At 38.0% G+C, this 16830-nt stretch overlaps 1 protein-coding gene across 2 annotated transcripts in view; it reads left to right on the top strand.

The window, feature by feature from the left end:
• Window positions 1-16830, top strand: part of LOC131968917 (VPS10 domain-containing receptor SorCS1) — a 218965-nt gene that overhangs the window by 92066 nt on the left and 110069 nt on the right. For both annotated transcript variants that reach the window (XM_059329983.1, XM_059329974.1), the window contains exon 2: window positions 5488-5555. In XM_059329983.1, the coding sequence (XP_059185966.1) occupies window positions 5488-5555 (68 nt within the window). The remainder of the gene's footprint in view (window positions 1-5487; window positions 5556-16830) is intronic.

The following is a 16830-nucleotide window of genomic DNA, read 5'->3' as shown; positions in this document are numbered from 1 at the left end:
TCCCTCTAAACATGCCCTGGTTTTTTTTAAATTGCATTTATCATATATTTATTTATAAAATATCCACATGTAATGATCAAGGTAGGCGTTCTAATTAAAATTGACCTTAGTTGTGAATTATTTACAGTAGTAGCTCATTATCACCCCCTCACACAATGGTATATTCCGATCTACGTGATGCCAAGCCGTAAGTGTCAAGTTTTCGCGGACAACGCAAGCTAACAGAAGAGAGTCGGTCAACAAAATGTGGAAACGGAAAATAGATTCTGAATGCAGAATCTATTTTCACCTGTACCTGTTACAAAATCACATCACCTCATTGTTAACTGGCATCAGCTTGTGTTTTTATTTTCTATAAAATAAAAGGAATATCGGTGGTACTTCAAATAAACGTGAAGACTTTTTCTTACTTTTTTGCAAACCAACAGGTGGTGCCAAGGCCAACAAATGATCGTTATATTTACACAATAACACTGGTGGTCACTTGGCCCATATCATTTCCTGTTATAGACTGACCCTGGCCCCCCATCACAGAAAGAAAAGTTGATGTGGCCCCCACCGAAAAAAGTTTGGGGACCCCTGTTATAGAATATAGTGCAGTGAGTTTTGTAATACTTATTTATATATTTATATTTAATATTTATTCTCCTGCTTATCAACTTTTCTCATTTAATATCAACACTACCTAGTCAGCACACATGTAGGCATGACAAGAGGAGAAATAACATATTTTAATGTGCATGTGGCACATATTCACATATATACATATTGTATTTCCTTCAGACCGTCTGACAGACACATAATCCTGTTTGAGACTCTGCAGACAAACTTTAGCTAAGTGTCTGTGTGCTCCTTATCAGAGGTAGAAATTAATGATTTTAAAAATTTCTGATCAGGTATAAATCTCAAAGGTTTATGGCTTATTGTCAACACAAATGCTAAGTGTCAAGTGCAAAGGTGCGTTACTCACCACTTGGTACCCAAAGAATGTTGCTGCTGCAACAGAAAAGCAGTAGGGAGGGGCAATAGAGGGCATCATTATAAAAAACAACACAAAACAAAACAAAAGCAAAACACCCCATTAAATGGGCATTGTCTTTCTAGGAAACCAAACTGCAGTTGCTCAGCCCCCCTTTGAGGTCTATATGTGCACGTGCCAGGATAACTTAGGTGTTGATGGAATGATGATAGTCGGAAAAAGAAAGAAACCTAAACATAATAGGGACAATACTACCATGTTCAGAAAACAAGCACACACATGCAACAGCAGCTGCTCTGACATCTTCACTGTAGTTCGAATGTGGAGAAAGTTCCAGATTGCAGTGTTAACTTTTATAAGGCAACTTGCCACAAAGATAACAATGTTCTTCGCTGTTTGTTTCTCTTGTTACCTTGACTGTAGCAGGCAGGGATGACTGGTGAACCCGAAGCTGCAGTTTCATAGTTCGATGTCTTTGACACTATGGCACCCACTGCTTCATCAGTGGATATCATTCTGGTTGTTGTTTGGGGCAAATACATCTGCAATGCAATCTTCCCTCTTTTGGTCAATCCAGCCTCCATGCAAACACACAGACATGGCAACTCACTATGAAATATATAAACAGTAAGGACAGTGTTTTGTAATGGCAAGACTGCATTTTAACTACATGTAACTGTAGTATTTGAAAGCATGTGGTAATAATTTCATCTCACAGTAACACCATTCAGGCCACCAGCCACCATCTCATTTTGATGCCTTCATGCCCCTCTGCACATCTCTAAACTGTCGGAAACGGGTGTGTGTCTGTCCATCGGCCCATCTCTGCTGCCTCATCGTTGTATTTACAGTAGGAGAAGCCCACAGGCCTAATTGGCATGGTCAGTGATGGAGCATATGCACTTTCCAGTGGGAGCCCATCTGACAGGGCCACTCGCTGATGACTGCCTACATAGTCTCCATATGTGGCAGACAGAAGGGCCCGTACGCACACTGCCCTTCAACTAATGAAGCCAAGTCACCCGGCTTATACCTCAGCCTTTTAGAGGACTTTATCCAGAATCCGGAGCCAGAGCACTTCCTCTCACAGTGGGCACACAGACAAACACAAACACACAAATACATACACACAAGCCGTGAGGGAAAACACAGACTTGTAAAAGCATAACTGCTACCTCACCTTCACCTAGATCCAGACGGATACACTGACCCCCACACATACACACACACACACACACACACACACACAGCAGAGTGACTCAGTGATGCTAAAAACATAATTGCACCATTACCCTCAACCCTCCCCATCCTCTCAAACACACACACAGAAACACACACATTTAGACTCAGAGGAGAAAATGGTGTTGGGATGTGACGGAGAAAGAAATAAAGAGGGTGGCCGGGTAAAAAAGAAAGTCAGGGAATACAGAGAAAGAGAGAAGCTGCGTGGTGCGAGTGTGAATTCAGCCTCCAGCTGGGCAGCTAAATGGACTTGGTCAGTCATTAGCATGCAAAGGTCTCGTCCGGACATTTAAGGTTATTCATCCCCCAGGCTAATCCTCCCAACTCTGAAAACGTCCAGCTACTTCCTGTATTGCTTTTATTCAATGCCTTTTTACTACTGGTTGTTGTCCTGGTGGTCTTTTTCCACAACAAACCCTCCACACCACTCAAAAACCCTGCCAGCCACGGGTCGGCCCGGTGCACCGCACGTTTCGAGCGTTTCGGAGGCTGCAGATGTTGCCGCATACTTAATAAGCTTGATCACAGGAGCCCCAACCTCGCAATGTAATTCTGCTACCCAAGGTGCATCTGTTCTGCTTGTACTCACAGGAACCCCATGGTGGCGGAACTGTTTCACAAAGTCACACAAGTCATACAGTGGCTCGACTGCTGCCTCAATAACAGGCAGCCGGGGTATCAAAAGGCAGCCAGGCCAAGGGGAAACAGTTGGATGTTGGCCGTGCACAGCATGGCAGACAACTTAAAGGCAACAAATATAAAGTGTATAGACTCCGGTTGTTTATTTTCTTCAATGCACTGGGAAATATCTGAGTGCATCGCCTGCCTTGTACATACAGCCATTTTTCCTGATAGCAAAGCTAGAGATAAGGATGTACCAGCGAATCACAAGCAATACCTTATGTGAATAGATGTTTCTGCATTGGCAGTGTCTCCTCTTCGCCCACGCCGTATCACCTGACCATTGTGCTGCAGGTTATCCACAATGCAAAGGGGTCATCCGATAACTGTCAAAGTCACCACAAAATATCCCTGGGGATTTTCACACAGTGTTATCAAAATGAAACATAACTCATGAGCAAGATGAGTAAGAACACCACACAACTGTTAAAAAAGACTATATTGAATTGAAACTACAGCATTCCCTGTGAAGATTTTCTTGCCTCTTCTGCTTCTTCTGAGTTTTATTCATTTCAAATACACCTCCAGTCACAAAGTAAATAGATTGTGAGTTTCCGTGCTGCTTTACTTCTTTTATGCTCGGAGCGAAATGTGATGTTTCTGCCTCTGTTTTTCCCTGAAGATTTTGGCTGACCCACTTTCCCCCATCCCGTGCACCTTGAGGGTGTTAACGGTATAAGGAAATTTACAGTGGAGTGTTTAGATTAAATCTCATATGATTAAGTAATGAGTTTGAAACAATTAGAGGAGGATCACATTAAGCTATGCACGCATGTTGTTGGAGGCTTAAGACAGTCACAGGGTGACATGGGCGTAGATCGCTGGTTTTCAGCTGAATTGAGTTTCGTTCTGGCAAAGACATTTTACACACACATTTTAAGACACCTCGTCTTACACAGTGATTGGTGTCATAAAATTAAAACTAATCAAGGCATTGAACAAAAGACACATGTTCAGGATTTTATAGCCCAGTGGAATGGTGGTGGAGGTCAGGGGTAAGCTGGCCATTCCAAATCTCATTAGATTGGAAAACGCTGCATGCATTTTAATGTTTTACAGGAACATTAACACACAGACACCAAAGATAAGAGTATGCATATTGATATTTATTTAGGGACTTTCTGCTCAGCTACTTTACAATAAATTTGAACATTTATTTAATTGTCGATCATATTTATGTAAGTTATTAACAACAACAACAACTAACAACATAATACAAAAGTGAATGTTGGAATAAAATAGAATAGTTCCAATGATTACAAAAAACATCCCATCTTAAGACATAGTGATGATGCTAGGCTGATCATCCACCCTCAGCATTGTCTTTGATCCCATCAGCATGACATTTGTGGGTAATTGGGATATTATTTATTAATTAATAAAATAATTACAGTTAGTTCAGTATGTGTTCTCAATTTAGATAAATAGACTTGAAATACTGTAAGTAAAATTAAAAGTAAAGAAGTTTTTATAATAGAGTATAGTGGAAGAACCCAGTCGAGGCAAAAAAAAGTTTGACATTGTACGTTTCTGTAAGCCACAGATACATTCATCTGCAATGTGTTTCTGTTTTGTTTTGTATGCTGAGGATGCAATATGATATTAAAAGCCAAGTAGGTCCAACATCCGGTGGCCAGGAAGCCTAAACATGGAGATATATTCCCTGTTTAACCGTGCGTACGTGGACACAACTGGCTGCATTATTAAGGAAGGAATGTTCACATACTTGCTTTTGTACAACGCGTGTTACTGGAGATTTTCACCAGAGAATTCAGACCGTATAGAACTACTGGATTTTCAGAGTGTAAATAACAGAAATGTCAACATGGCATGTAGAACCTGATGATGTAATAACTTCCCAATAATGTAATAAAGTGCATTTCCCAATAATGTAATACACTTTTTACTTATCGTCACTCTGCTCCTGAGCCAGATCTGTGTCGATCGCTGAGAAGACTTACTCAAATGACTTCATAAAAACACACATAATGTCATAATTTATCATGATTTCTATTTTCTTTTCCACTCTTTAAATTCTTTCATCTTGTTGTGCCTCCTTATTCTGTTGTGGGAACATCACCAACAGTTCATGTTGATTTGTCTAACTCCTATTATTCACACATTTGTGGATGGAAATGCACATTTAGATTTGGGATTTGGCAGATTCCCTTAAAAAATCCAGGTAACATTTGCACTAAATTTGGATGAAAACTTAACTACTTAGAAAAAACTTAACTACTTATTACTACTACGACCCTTAGAATAAGACCCTAACTAAACCCATCCATCCAATTTAAATAAATTTAATTTTGGCTGAGGCTGACTCAGGACCTGGATCGGGTCCCAGTTACAAGCAACATGCAGACCATGAAGACCTCTACTTCAAAATTCATGCAGACGAAAAAAATGAATCCATGGTTTTGTTTGACACTTAATATGCGAGTGAACTGTGCTTCTACCATGATAAATACAAGAGTCTTTTGCTGTTTGACTGTTGTTCCTGTCAGTTATGCCTTGATACTGTTTAACCAGACATTTACTCAATAGGCCTGTGCATTGATTACAGTACTTGTCTTGTTCTACAGGTGATTTTGATGCTGACCAAACTATTTGACTTCAACCTCAACAGTGTGACTGAGAGTTCATTATGGAGGTAAGCGTCTAACACTACATGAGCTCCTGACATTTCTAGAAAAGCCTGAAGCAGTTATGAGTTTGACACAGTAAATGTTTCAGAGGGGACTGCTGGACTTGGTTTTATATATTTCTGATGTTTTTATTCCTGTGCTATGAACTGCTTCCAGCGCTGCTCTCAGGAATAAAGAATACCAATACTCACAAGGATCTCATAATGTGAATTAATGAAACATTCAGAGCTTGAAAAAGAGGCAACAGGCAAAAAAGATCTCTCAAATGGCAAGCCGGAGTAGCCGACTGTCTTCAATCGGTTTTAATGTCTGTGGGCACTAGAAATCCCTCACATGAAAGCCACTAATCAACTGGACTGGAGCTTGCAAAGTTATCCAGTAAATTACCTTGACCAGCCTTGAACTCAGCGTAATTCGCTTGCAGCGCTAGGCTCAATTCTGACTTGATCCTGATGTAACTTTTTTAGATGCCTGTTAGGGAGGAATGTGACCGCATTAACATCTTAAAAAAAGAAAGTCATAAACAAGATAATCCGCACAACTAATTATCATTATGAAATGTATTTTGCTATATGATTGTTTCCTATGAACTGTAATACCACAGACATCAGCAGCTCTCTCAGAAAATCAGAAGCAGGAACAAGGATGAATAAAGATGAACTACATGGAAATTACTTTGAAAAGGAAAAGGACTGATCAGCCTCATGGTGTTGAATCTCCCCGTTTTAAAATAAAACAATTAAATATTGCTGAAAGACATTAGAAGTTTTATGACAGCCATCTCTGCAAATTGCTTGCAATAACTGTTTGTTGTCCAAATGAGAGAAATCACTTCTTTATGAAAGATTTTTTTCCAAAAGCTGATTTAATTGTCATAGCAGTTGGCACTTTCAATTTTCTAGGGAATTATGTGATTTCCAATCTAACTTGTTTGAACACTTGAGATTTGCAGCTTTGTTCAACTGAATTTTGAAGATGGAAGGAGCCATAAGTGGAAACATGTCTGAAAGCAGGAAAAGGTCAATTCTAAAGTGTCATTTAACAGACGCTTCTAACCAAAGTGACACACATTTGAGAGTTTATACAACACAAGCAAAGAGCAAGTCAAAAGACAACACATAAGTAAGTGCCATGGGTCAGATGGAAAGAGACATACAACATTAAAACCAAGAGATATACAAAAAAGAGCATGTAAACATTGAAACTGAAAGGTTTTGAAAAGCAACAATGTGACCTACAAAACTAAATCAAAATCAAATACAGTTCTGTTTTCATTTTTATCCTTTAATCTTTTAAACTTTTCAATCCCCACCACTGGCTCAGTGTTTATTGTGCTGTACCCAAGGCTGTTCTGTTTTGCAAGTTTTATTCAAACTTGCACATTTGGTTTTAAATTCTAGAGGAGACCTCAAACTTTGAAAGGATACCATATATGTCAGACAAAATTATGAGGGAAACATATATATAAAAATGCACTAGACATCTAGATGATTTCCATTTGATGTAATGGTGCAGTCCTAAAAACATGGCGTCTTGGGTTTGAATATTTCACTTGCTATAAGCATCATTGAGCTTCAATGAAGTGGTGAAACAAGCTGATACCAATGCTGTATATGTGATAGTGGGTGTCAGTGCAGAAATGTGTCTTTTTTTTCTGTGTAGAAAGTTAAACAAGGGTGAGGGGTAATATAAAGGTAAAGTCAAGATTTCCAGAAGTTAATATCAGTCTATACTGGCTATTTACATGTTGTCAAAGTGTGACAACATACAGTATGAATACCCAAATTAGTGCATGGGTAATTCACAATAAGGCCAAGGCAACATGTGGCATTCAGGTTGCGTTCTCTCATTACTGTGTAGAATCTTAGTTCCACCAACTTTTTTTTAAATTGCAACTGTTGTCTACACTGCAGAATCAGAAAAGTTTCAAGGCAACAAACTTCGATAAAATTTTAAGTTGGACAATTAAACTAAATATTTTAAGTTTTGTTTTTGAGTTTGCTCAACTCTGAATTCTGATTTTTGTCAACTTAACTGTAAGTTGTATTATAATTTTACATTGTAATAACTTTTAATCCTTACTTCTGCTAACTTCTGCAATGTGCTGAATTGGCACGATTGTAACGCTGCTATGAAATGTCAGCTAATGTTGCGGCCACAATTTTGAGTTAGCTTTGAGATGCTAATGGCTATTCTTGTAACTGTAACAAGCAGCGCCGCTAGCATCAGTTAGCCGCTAGCATCAGTTAGCCGCTAGCTTTCGCTAATGACCGAATTTCACCCCTTTCCCGCATTTCACAACAAAGAAATAAGAGTTAGCAGAACTATTGTCCCATGTTGTGTACCCCAACTTAAAGATATAACAACAACTCACAAACTTGTTTTTGAGCAGACAACTGGCTTCTTTTGTTGTGCTAACTTACATTATTGCCCTAAATGTCAATAATTTATATTTCCAAGTTTTACCAACTTAAATCACTGTTTTAGGCAAAAAATACAAGTTGGCTTTTTTGCAGTGTAAAGGGGTAACACAGTTGTAGGCATATGGAAGGTAAAATATGTATGAGAGCTTAATACTGAGGTTTTTGCTTGTCAGCTTAATTATTTACATTAAACGTTGAGTCTTTAGACTCCTTTGCAAGTCTGAACAGTTAATTCCTGCTTCCAAGTTTAATATTTAAGCTGTAAGGCAATACAATTTTGACAGATTTATACATTTTGTACCTAATGCTTAAGGTAAAAAGAGGGTTAGCAAAATGGAGATGACACAGCTCCACCGTTTGATTGATCACTTTTCCAAAAGAATTAACACAAGTGAGAAAAAAATAATGACACGATACCTGGCTAAAACTCTTTATGCCATGGTATGTATAACTAGAATACTCAATATCCACTCAATTTGAGCCTTATTTTGTCATTCAGGTCATTTGGTAGAACTATATTAAAACATTGGCCACCAACTGCAAGTTCTTATTGGGAAATAGACTACTATTATTGAACTATGTGGTTGTAATTTCTTAGAAGAAAAAGTTGCTTGCTAATCATCATCAAGGAAACTGTTCAACGATGAACAAAAGACTTGTAATCATGTCTGTCATTTAACTTCATATTAGTTTCCTGGAAAAGTATGAAATATATTACCAGCTTCTTCTTCCATACTTATTGGGAAATATTCAAATGTAAAATATATGAAATAATGTTGGGGTGATTTTTGAGAAACTTCTATGGTAAATTTGGGGGTAATTTGGAAGTAAATGTAAAGACATTTTTAATATGTTGCTTAAAAAGTATTACATACTTACCAGGGGATTTGTGGACCTGTAAAAGTACAGTAGTGTTCAGAATAATAGCAGTCCAATGTAACTAACCAGATGAATCCAGGTTTTTATTATATATTATATTGTTACATGGCAAACAACAGTAGATTCTCAGAAAACCAACAAGGCCCAGCATTCGTGATATGCACGCTCTTAAGGCTCTGCAATTGGGCAATTAGCGTGCATATCAAAAATGCTGGGTCTTGTTGGTTTTCTGAGAATCTACTGCACCTACTGGTACCTTGTTTGCCATGTAGCAATAAAAAATATAATAAAAACCTGGATTAATCTGGTTATTCACATTGGACTGCTATTATTTTAAACACTACTGTATTTCTGATGTTTTTTTGCTTCCTGTGTATGTTATTCTGAGGAGATGCTACTAGGTTATGAACAGGTTTTCAGGATCTCAAGCAACTTTCTAGTTCTACCAAAAATAAGTGATTAAGCTTAATAAACCATTAGTTATATTTGTTGACCCCACTAGATGGAGCTCTTGGTTTGAAGAAAGAAAATAGCTCAAGGAATGGCAATTCATTGTGCTTTTAAGCATTTGTTGAACAGAGGATGCCACCTAGTGGGCTCAGGTAATACATCTTAGTGAAGGGACAATGAAGCTTCGTGAAGCATTTGCTTTATTTTTTGACCCAATTACCAAGGCTTTGGCAATAGTAATTGAGTGTGTTTTCAGCCCTTTGTTGAAAAAAGAGCACCATCTAGTGGGCTCCATAAATAAAGGAAATGGTTCACAAAGCTTTGCTGTCCCTTCACTACATAATATGGTACATGGGGCTTCATGAGTCTTCATTTGGCCATCACTACCAATCATGAAAGCAGCAAGACATGCAATAAACTGGGCTTGCTCGGCAGAACAAGCTAACCAAATGACAGAGAAATTAGCAGTAAAACAGTGGGTTGAGGAGGTATGTGCCCAGTTGGATTATCACCTGTGTTAAATTGTGTATAAAGTGTGAAATAGCGTATTATGTGAAATTATAAAGTTGTCATTTCTTGTTTCATCTCACCATTTTTTTCCACCTGAATGCCATTGCAAATGTCACATTACATGATTGCACTTACCACATAGAGGCCCAAATAAAGCTGTTGTTCTTATGCTCTTATGATAATTAAGGAACTGATGTTTCATTCTTGTAATTACATCTGATACTTTGAAAAATCAGAGCATCTAGTGATGGATGGGTGATTAAAGGTGCATGGGGACTAGCAGACAGATAGACAGATGAGTGAACAGATGATATACATTTTGAGAGAGTGAAGAGGATAATGACAGAACATTAGTGGTCAATTTATAGCCAGTAAGATAGACAGAGCAGCAAAGCAACTGATAACTGCATTTAAGATGTCCAATTGGTCTGCCAGAAATCCAGAACTCCTCAGGGGGAGTTTGAAGCTAAACTAGACACTGTGCTTGTCCCCAGCAGCATGAGGTAACAGCTTGAAACTTTTATACCTAGAAATAACGTGGCAAGATGTGAGCATGCACAGTCTGTCAACCTGTCTGTCACTGCTTTATGCCGAAAGCCATATGAAGCAAAACATCTCACATTGATAAGCTTTGGTGAATGTTTTTTTTTTTCTCTTTTTCAGTTTTCTTTTTATTTAGTTTGTATTCACTTTTTTTCTGAGACCCATATCTGACTGAATAACAGAGGCTATTCTTTTGCTTTATTTCATCCATTATTAACAATTAGCTTGCTAGGCTAATGGAACACTTTTGTAAATAACCAGACCTGCTACCTTCGCCGACAGGCAGGTGTCTGAAGTGTTTTCTTCTTCTTCTTCTTTTCCTTCAAAGAGGACACAACATAGCTAGCAGGTATTCTGCAGCTGCCCTTTTACAGACACCATCATGGTCACTGCTGAAGTCAGAGATGTCAGGAAACAACAACAAAACAATAGTCTTAATGCTTCACTGAAGTGGAACTTTTGCTATCCCAAAGGACTTCATGGTGCATTCAGGTGCACCTCATAAACTCAGAGGAACTCAAGATGTTATGTAAAGTACTCTTCTGCCATTTAAGTGGCTTCTTGTTGTTGTTTAATAACAATTTGTGTGGTGAAGTAATTTATTGTTATTACAATATAGATACATTGTTTAGGCCTTAGTGTGGTACATTCCAAAAATAATATGTCACATTTGATACCATGTAGCTTTTTTGAAGAAGAATTTGAATTGGAAAATGTAAATGAAAGTGGTTAGGGCAGAAAAGGGCCATTGTTGGAATGGAGCCACAAACCTTATTTTGAGCCTTACTATTAGTGTTGGGACAACAAAGCTTCATGAAGCATTTGCCCAAGAGATGGCGCTCTTTGGGCTAAAAACACACTCAATTTCCATTGCTGAAGCCTATTTTTTTAAAAGCCAAGAGCACCATCTAGTGGAGTCAAAAAATAAAGCAAATGCTTCATGAGGCTTCGTTGTCCCAACACTACTTACTATGAAGATAAAACAGCCTATTAACATTACTAATAGGTCATAACGAGCATTTATTTATATGATTTTATCAGAATGCAGCAAGGACCCTGCAGGAGTGGCTGGTCACCAAAGAAATAACTCTAGAGATTAAGAATTGAAACTTAAAACTAGATATGAAGTTGGCAAAATTTAGAGGTTAAGGTGCTGGGCTGTAGTTTTTTAATGCCATATATTAGCCACACATTTTTACAATTGTAGAATACAAATTGCTTTGACCCTACACCAATTGAATGACATCTAAAATTTAAAGGATTCCTTCATTTCATTAATTTGTTTAATTCTGCATATATATATTTTTTGTCACAGCCACAGGGAGCCACTGCAGATGGCCCTGAAGAGCCACATCTGGCTCGGGAGCCGCAGGTAGCCTACCACTGGATTAGGGCATAAAACCAATAATCTGTTGTAATTCACGAATCCATTGTTGATAGTCTAACGATGCGATAGCTGTCAGCACTGAAAGAAATTTGGGACACACCTACCTAGAAGCAGGCAGAATGCAATCAGTTTGTCTGCCAGTAGAGTCAAATGATGCTCCAAACGTCCCCGATTACAGGAACGCTCTGAGAGCCTGAGGAAGAAAGCCTGGGTTAACAGAGACAGTTACCACTTTCATGGTCCCCTTAACTCCGATTGGGCTTCAGGCTTTGTCGAGCAAACTAACGCAAAGAACCCCAAGCTCTGTCAAACCTGCTTCTCGGTACAGCCTTCAGGCTTCTCAGAGATGTTGCATGTTGGGATGTTGAGATGCTCTTCTAGGTTGCAGTCTTCAAGCTTATTTTTTTAAACTACCATTTGTTTAGTGTAGCTTTAAGAGTGAAGGTGTGCCACCAAACCTGAAGGGCAAATTGGGGGGGGTGAGGAGCATGATTTAGCCTGCTACTCAGAAGATACACTGTCTGAGCTTGCTGAGAGTTATAAATTCATCCTATCTGAAGCTGTGCTGTTGGTGTTTTCTGCGCTATAATGGAGTGAGTGACCTCAAGTTAACTATTCTGAGATGCATGCAGCTCTCATCCTCCAAACCATGATTAATCAAACCCCTGAAGAGAATGTAAAAGCTGTGTAGTATCAGCCTATCGATGCATAGTAGACTCTGGAAATTATAATTGAAACTCTATCTAATAAGCCTTTTAATAAGTGACCGTAGACACAATTCTAATCTATCTCAGAGAAAGTAGAAAGGGGGGTTTGAGGGTTTTGGTTGTGAGTGTGCATGTGTGTGAGAGAGTATGTTTCAAGATGTAATGGGAATAGCTCAATTGTCCTCCTAGCATATCCAGAATCCATTTTCCTCAGTGAGCCATATCACTGTAATAAGACTGATATCCTTATTGTGCCCTCGCACAGTGTTTCATTAACTCCCCCTTGTTTAATCCAACATGTGGACAGTTTGTAGCATTATAGCTCTGTATCACTGGCTGCGGCCCCTATGAAGGCAACATCCTTACAACAGATGAAGCAGTCTGGTCAGAACTGCATTTTTAACACCCACATATAACCATGGAACTCAACAGCCACTAGCAACACGGACAAGTTTCACTCAGGATCATCGTCCTTGAGAAACTGTCATTTTCCATTTAATGTAACTTCCATCATCCTGGGGGTTACATCTGCTGGGGTTGGGCCATTTTATTGGTTCATGTTGAAAGTTGCTGTGACACTAAAAATAAGTCATTGGCCCCTAAATCAAATGATTCTGTGACAAGGGCCTCTGAGGAGCCGATCAATAGCCTGATGATGTCATTGTCCCATGGTCCTGGGTGTTGATGGTTTCTGATGATTTATACAGGACTCATCCAGCAGAGTTCGCCTCGTGGCAATGGATTTGCTCAACATGGAACCAGCCCGTGATAAATAAAACACCAGGATACCAGGGGGAGGGGTGTCTTTCCAACCTCTTTGGCAAAATATGTATATTTCCATAAAATTATGTAAATCATGTTTATTTTATTTCAATTTGATATGATACAGCAGATAAGTGAAATACACTACTTGGGTAAAATCCTCAAAGAGTGGTAAATTAATCATATTGCCAGTGTGCCGTGAATATTTCTGTATTTTCACGGCTGTTTGTAAACTTCAAGTGTGAAGTTCTCAGTAAACTCCTTCAAAACCCTTCAAACAAGGACTTTAGTCAGGATTTAACAGCTACACGGTAAGAAGGTAGAGAGAGAAAAACATCAGTCGATTTGAGTGATTGCTTCATTTGAAGTCACACAAGGCATTCTGCGGTGTCTTTGCTGCATTTTTAAGATTTGCATGCTTTGGGCTTTTTCTCTATCTGCATGTGAAATTAGAATAGCTCAATGAGTCGATTTGAGCATCAGACTCAAAAGAAATTAGACCTGACAGCTCAGATAAGTCGTTCAAACTTTAGGAGACAGTCTGAAATGCTAAATTTCAACTGAACACAAATTTTGCATTAGCAGTTTGACCAACATTTGAATATTTCAGCACTCACCGGTCACATGCTGGTCTTTATTTAACTGTTTGAAGCTGGCTCATCACTATGTTCAATGTATATGAAGTTAAAGAAGTTATGAAGTACTTACTACTAGTCATATTAGACAAGACAAATGACTCCAGTTCAAAGTAGAATGTGCTGAGAAAACATCAAAGGTGGCATGAAGTGGATCCTAAATATACAAATATGGCCAATAGTCATGTTAACACACAGTAAATGAAAATGTTTGCATGTGTAGTGTGGGCAGGTGGCAAAGAGGTCATGGGAAATACAATATAGTCATATCATTTTAATCATAGATCTCGTATACCTGCTCAGAGTCCAGCAGCCTGTTGTACCACTCAGGATGTAAATTACATTTTAAACGTATCGTGGTCAGTCAGTGGAAAGCACTACTAAATAGCAAAGAGACTAATGGCTAAAAGTAGCAAACAAGCAGGTAAAAAATTAGGAGAAAGCATTATAATGAGGTGATAACTATAAAACTTTAATCTACAGCTAGTTCAGAATAACAACAGTGACACTGAGTGGTGAATTTGTTGAGTAAAATTATTTGTTGAGTAAAATAATTGTGAAGTATAAGTGTAAGTGTCTTTGAGTATCTGGAAAATATATATACGAATGTTATGTATTATTATTATTATTATTATTAATATGAATAAATAAAAGTCAACATTGAATGTCCAAGAAACAATCCAAAGACATGATCAAAACTCTAATTTAGACTGAGTTTTATGGTAATTGTGTCCTTGTGACATTATGGTATTCTTCCTTTAATTTTACATGAAAAAAAAAAGTTTTCTACAGTTTAGAAATGTTGTTCTATTCCTTGATTTACGGTAATCAAAAGCATCTCCTACGGTGATATTCAATTTTTTATTCTATGCCCTTTTTCTGATGCAATTTGACAGTGTTTTACTGTAATTTCAACAAACATTTTTTTTACAGTGTGTAATTCCATTGTATTTATCTATGTATCAGATTAATGGGATGAATAATGATCAGTCCTTGCTTTAATATGCTCCTCACCACCCTCCAATCCAATCATACCGCCTTTCCAAGAAAATGTGCCATGACATCTCTTATTTTAAAGGGGTTTTACACCTACTAAGAGCTCAGTGTATGATTAAGTTCAGCTGGTGCAACCTTAAAAATGGTAGTAGAATGTAACTCTGAACTACAGTAGAGATAATGTTATAACTATAGATTATGATTCAGTTTAAGCATAGCTGGTGCAACCCAGTGCAGGTTTTTGTTTAGGACTAATTATACACCATTAACACACACAATACTGAAGTTGATTTGTATTTGTGTATTTAATTAAATGCTTGAGCTCACTCCTCTCAAGTAAAAAATGCCCTCAAAAAGGCACACAGTTTCCTAAATCTAGATGTATATCTGTATTAGATTAAACACAAAATATTTTGTACTACATACAACTACACCCTCATAAAACACCTTTTCTTCTGATATTTTTCAAACGAGTCAGTATATGCTGATTAATCAGTGATTGTTAGCAGTATCTGTCATCCACAGCTGTTTTTAATCTTTATGAAAGACTCAAGAGCTCATTAAGCAGCTATCTGAAGGCAGTACGACAGATACGTGTACTCTGTCTGTAGTCTCTAATGTGAAGACTTAAATTTCCTCACAATGATTCATCATTATATCATTGGACAATCAGCCTCAGGCTGCTGCAGAATAAACACACAAACCACTGTCAAGAGTTGAATGGTGACATCCTGTGATGTCTTTCCAACCTCTTTGGCAAAACTACATGTGTATTTCTATGTATTTCTACATATAATTCATAAATTAATATGCAAATTCTATGTATATTCTATCTCTGATACGATACCTAAACATAACACCTTGATGTGATTGAACATAAGAACAATGGGTATTAGTATGAAAATGATGCTTTACCAACCACCCCCTTTCTTGTAAGGCTTTCTACCAGATTTTGGAACCTGGCTGCAGGGATTTTCCTAAATTCAGCTACAGGAGCAAAGGTTTTGGACCGGGCTGAGGTTGGACAAGTAAAATTCTTCCAGGCCAAACTGGGAAAAAAATGTATTTGATCCTGGTGTTGTATTACCGGGGGCAAACAGAAAAGGGCCTTCCCCAAACCATTGGAAGCATGTCTAAATTATAATTTTATCGTGTAGCATAAACCTTTTCTTTTACTATGGCCTAAGGGCTGAGATATACACAGTAAAAAGACATGGGCCTGGGATGCCCACTATGGGGAGGCATGTGAACCCTTCCTGTGTGCCTAAAGTCACTCCTGCATGTCTAGAAATTGCATCTCAGCAAGTTGGAAACATAATTCAGTTGTACTATCCAACAAAGTAAAAAGCAATACAGACAATGAGCTAATTTTCACTGTAATGCTCTAAGTTTCGTCTACACAAATCCATACAGAGGTAAATAATACACATTTAGAGTGTGTTTATTGTTCTTTGCCTTAAATTGGTTTGATGAGCACATCATTTAGCCAAACAAATTAACACAAATTCAGTTTGAATCTTGAATATAATAGTATTCTCATCTTCACAGAATCTTCTTTTTGTGGTCCCCATGTTCATGTTCCAGTTGTTGCCTTCTTGTACATCATATTCCTAGTGTGGTTTAAGTTTTTGCAGTGTGGGTTGTTACAGTATGTACTTTTGTGCAGCGGCATTTTTAGGTGAAACAAAAATGTGATGGGTCAACTACTACTTTGAACAGATGGAAAACCAGAAAATGACACCTTTATAATTTGACAAAATGTTTCATTGTCTATATTGTTTCATACTGGTGATAATTCCACTGACAACTCACCTGTTCTCTTCAGTTTTCTGTTATACTGCTCAATTTCTTATTAGTATGCACTGTCAATTTTGGTTGCTATGTTTGCTCTGCTGAACAAGCCCTATGCTGCCTTCATGTTAAGTAATCCTTCCTGAAATATGCTTAAAATCCTGAAAGCTTGTTCTGGCTTCAACTTACTTCTGCCA

Source organism: Centropristis striata, chromosome 1, assembly GCF_030273125.1.
Source record: "Centropristis striata isolate RG_2023a ecotype Rhode Island chromosome 1, C.striata_1.0, whole genome shotgun sequence".
Lineage (NCBI taxonomy): Eukaryota > Metazoa > Chordata > Actinopteri > Perciformes > Serranidae > Centropristis > Centropristis striata.
Note: the sequence above shows the minus strand (reverse complement) of the source record. Positions and strands in the feature narration are given on the sequence as shown.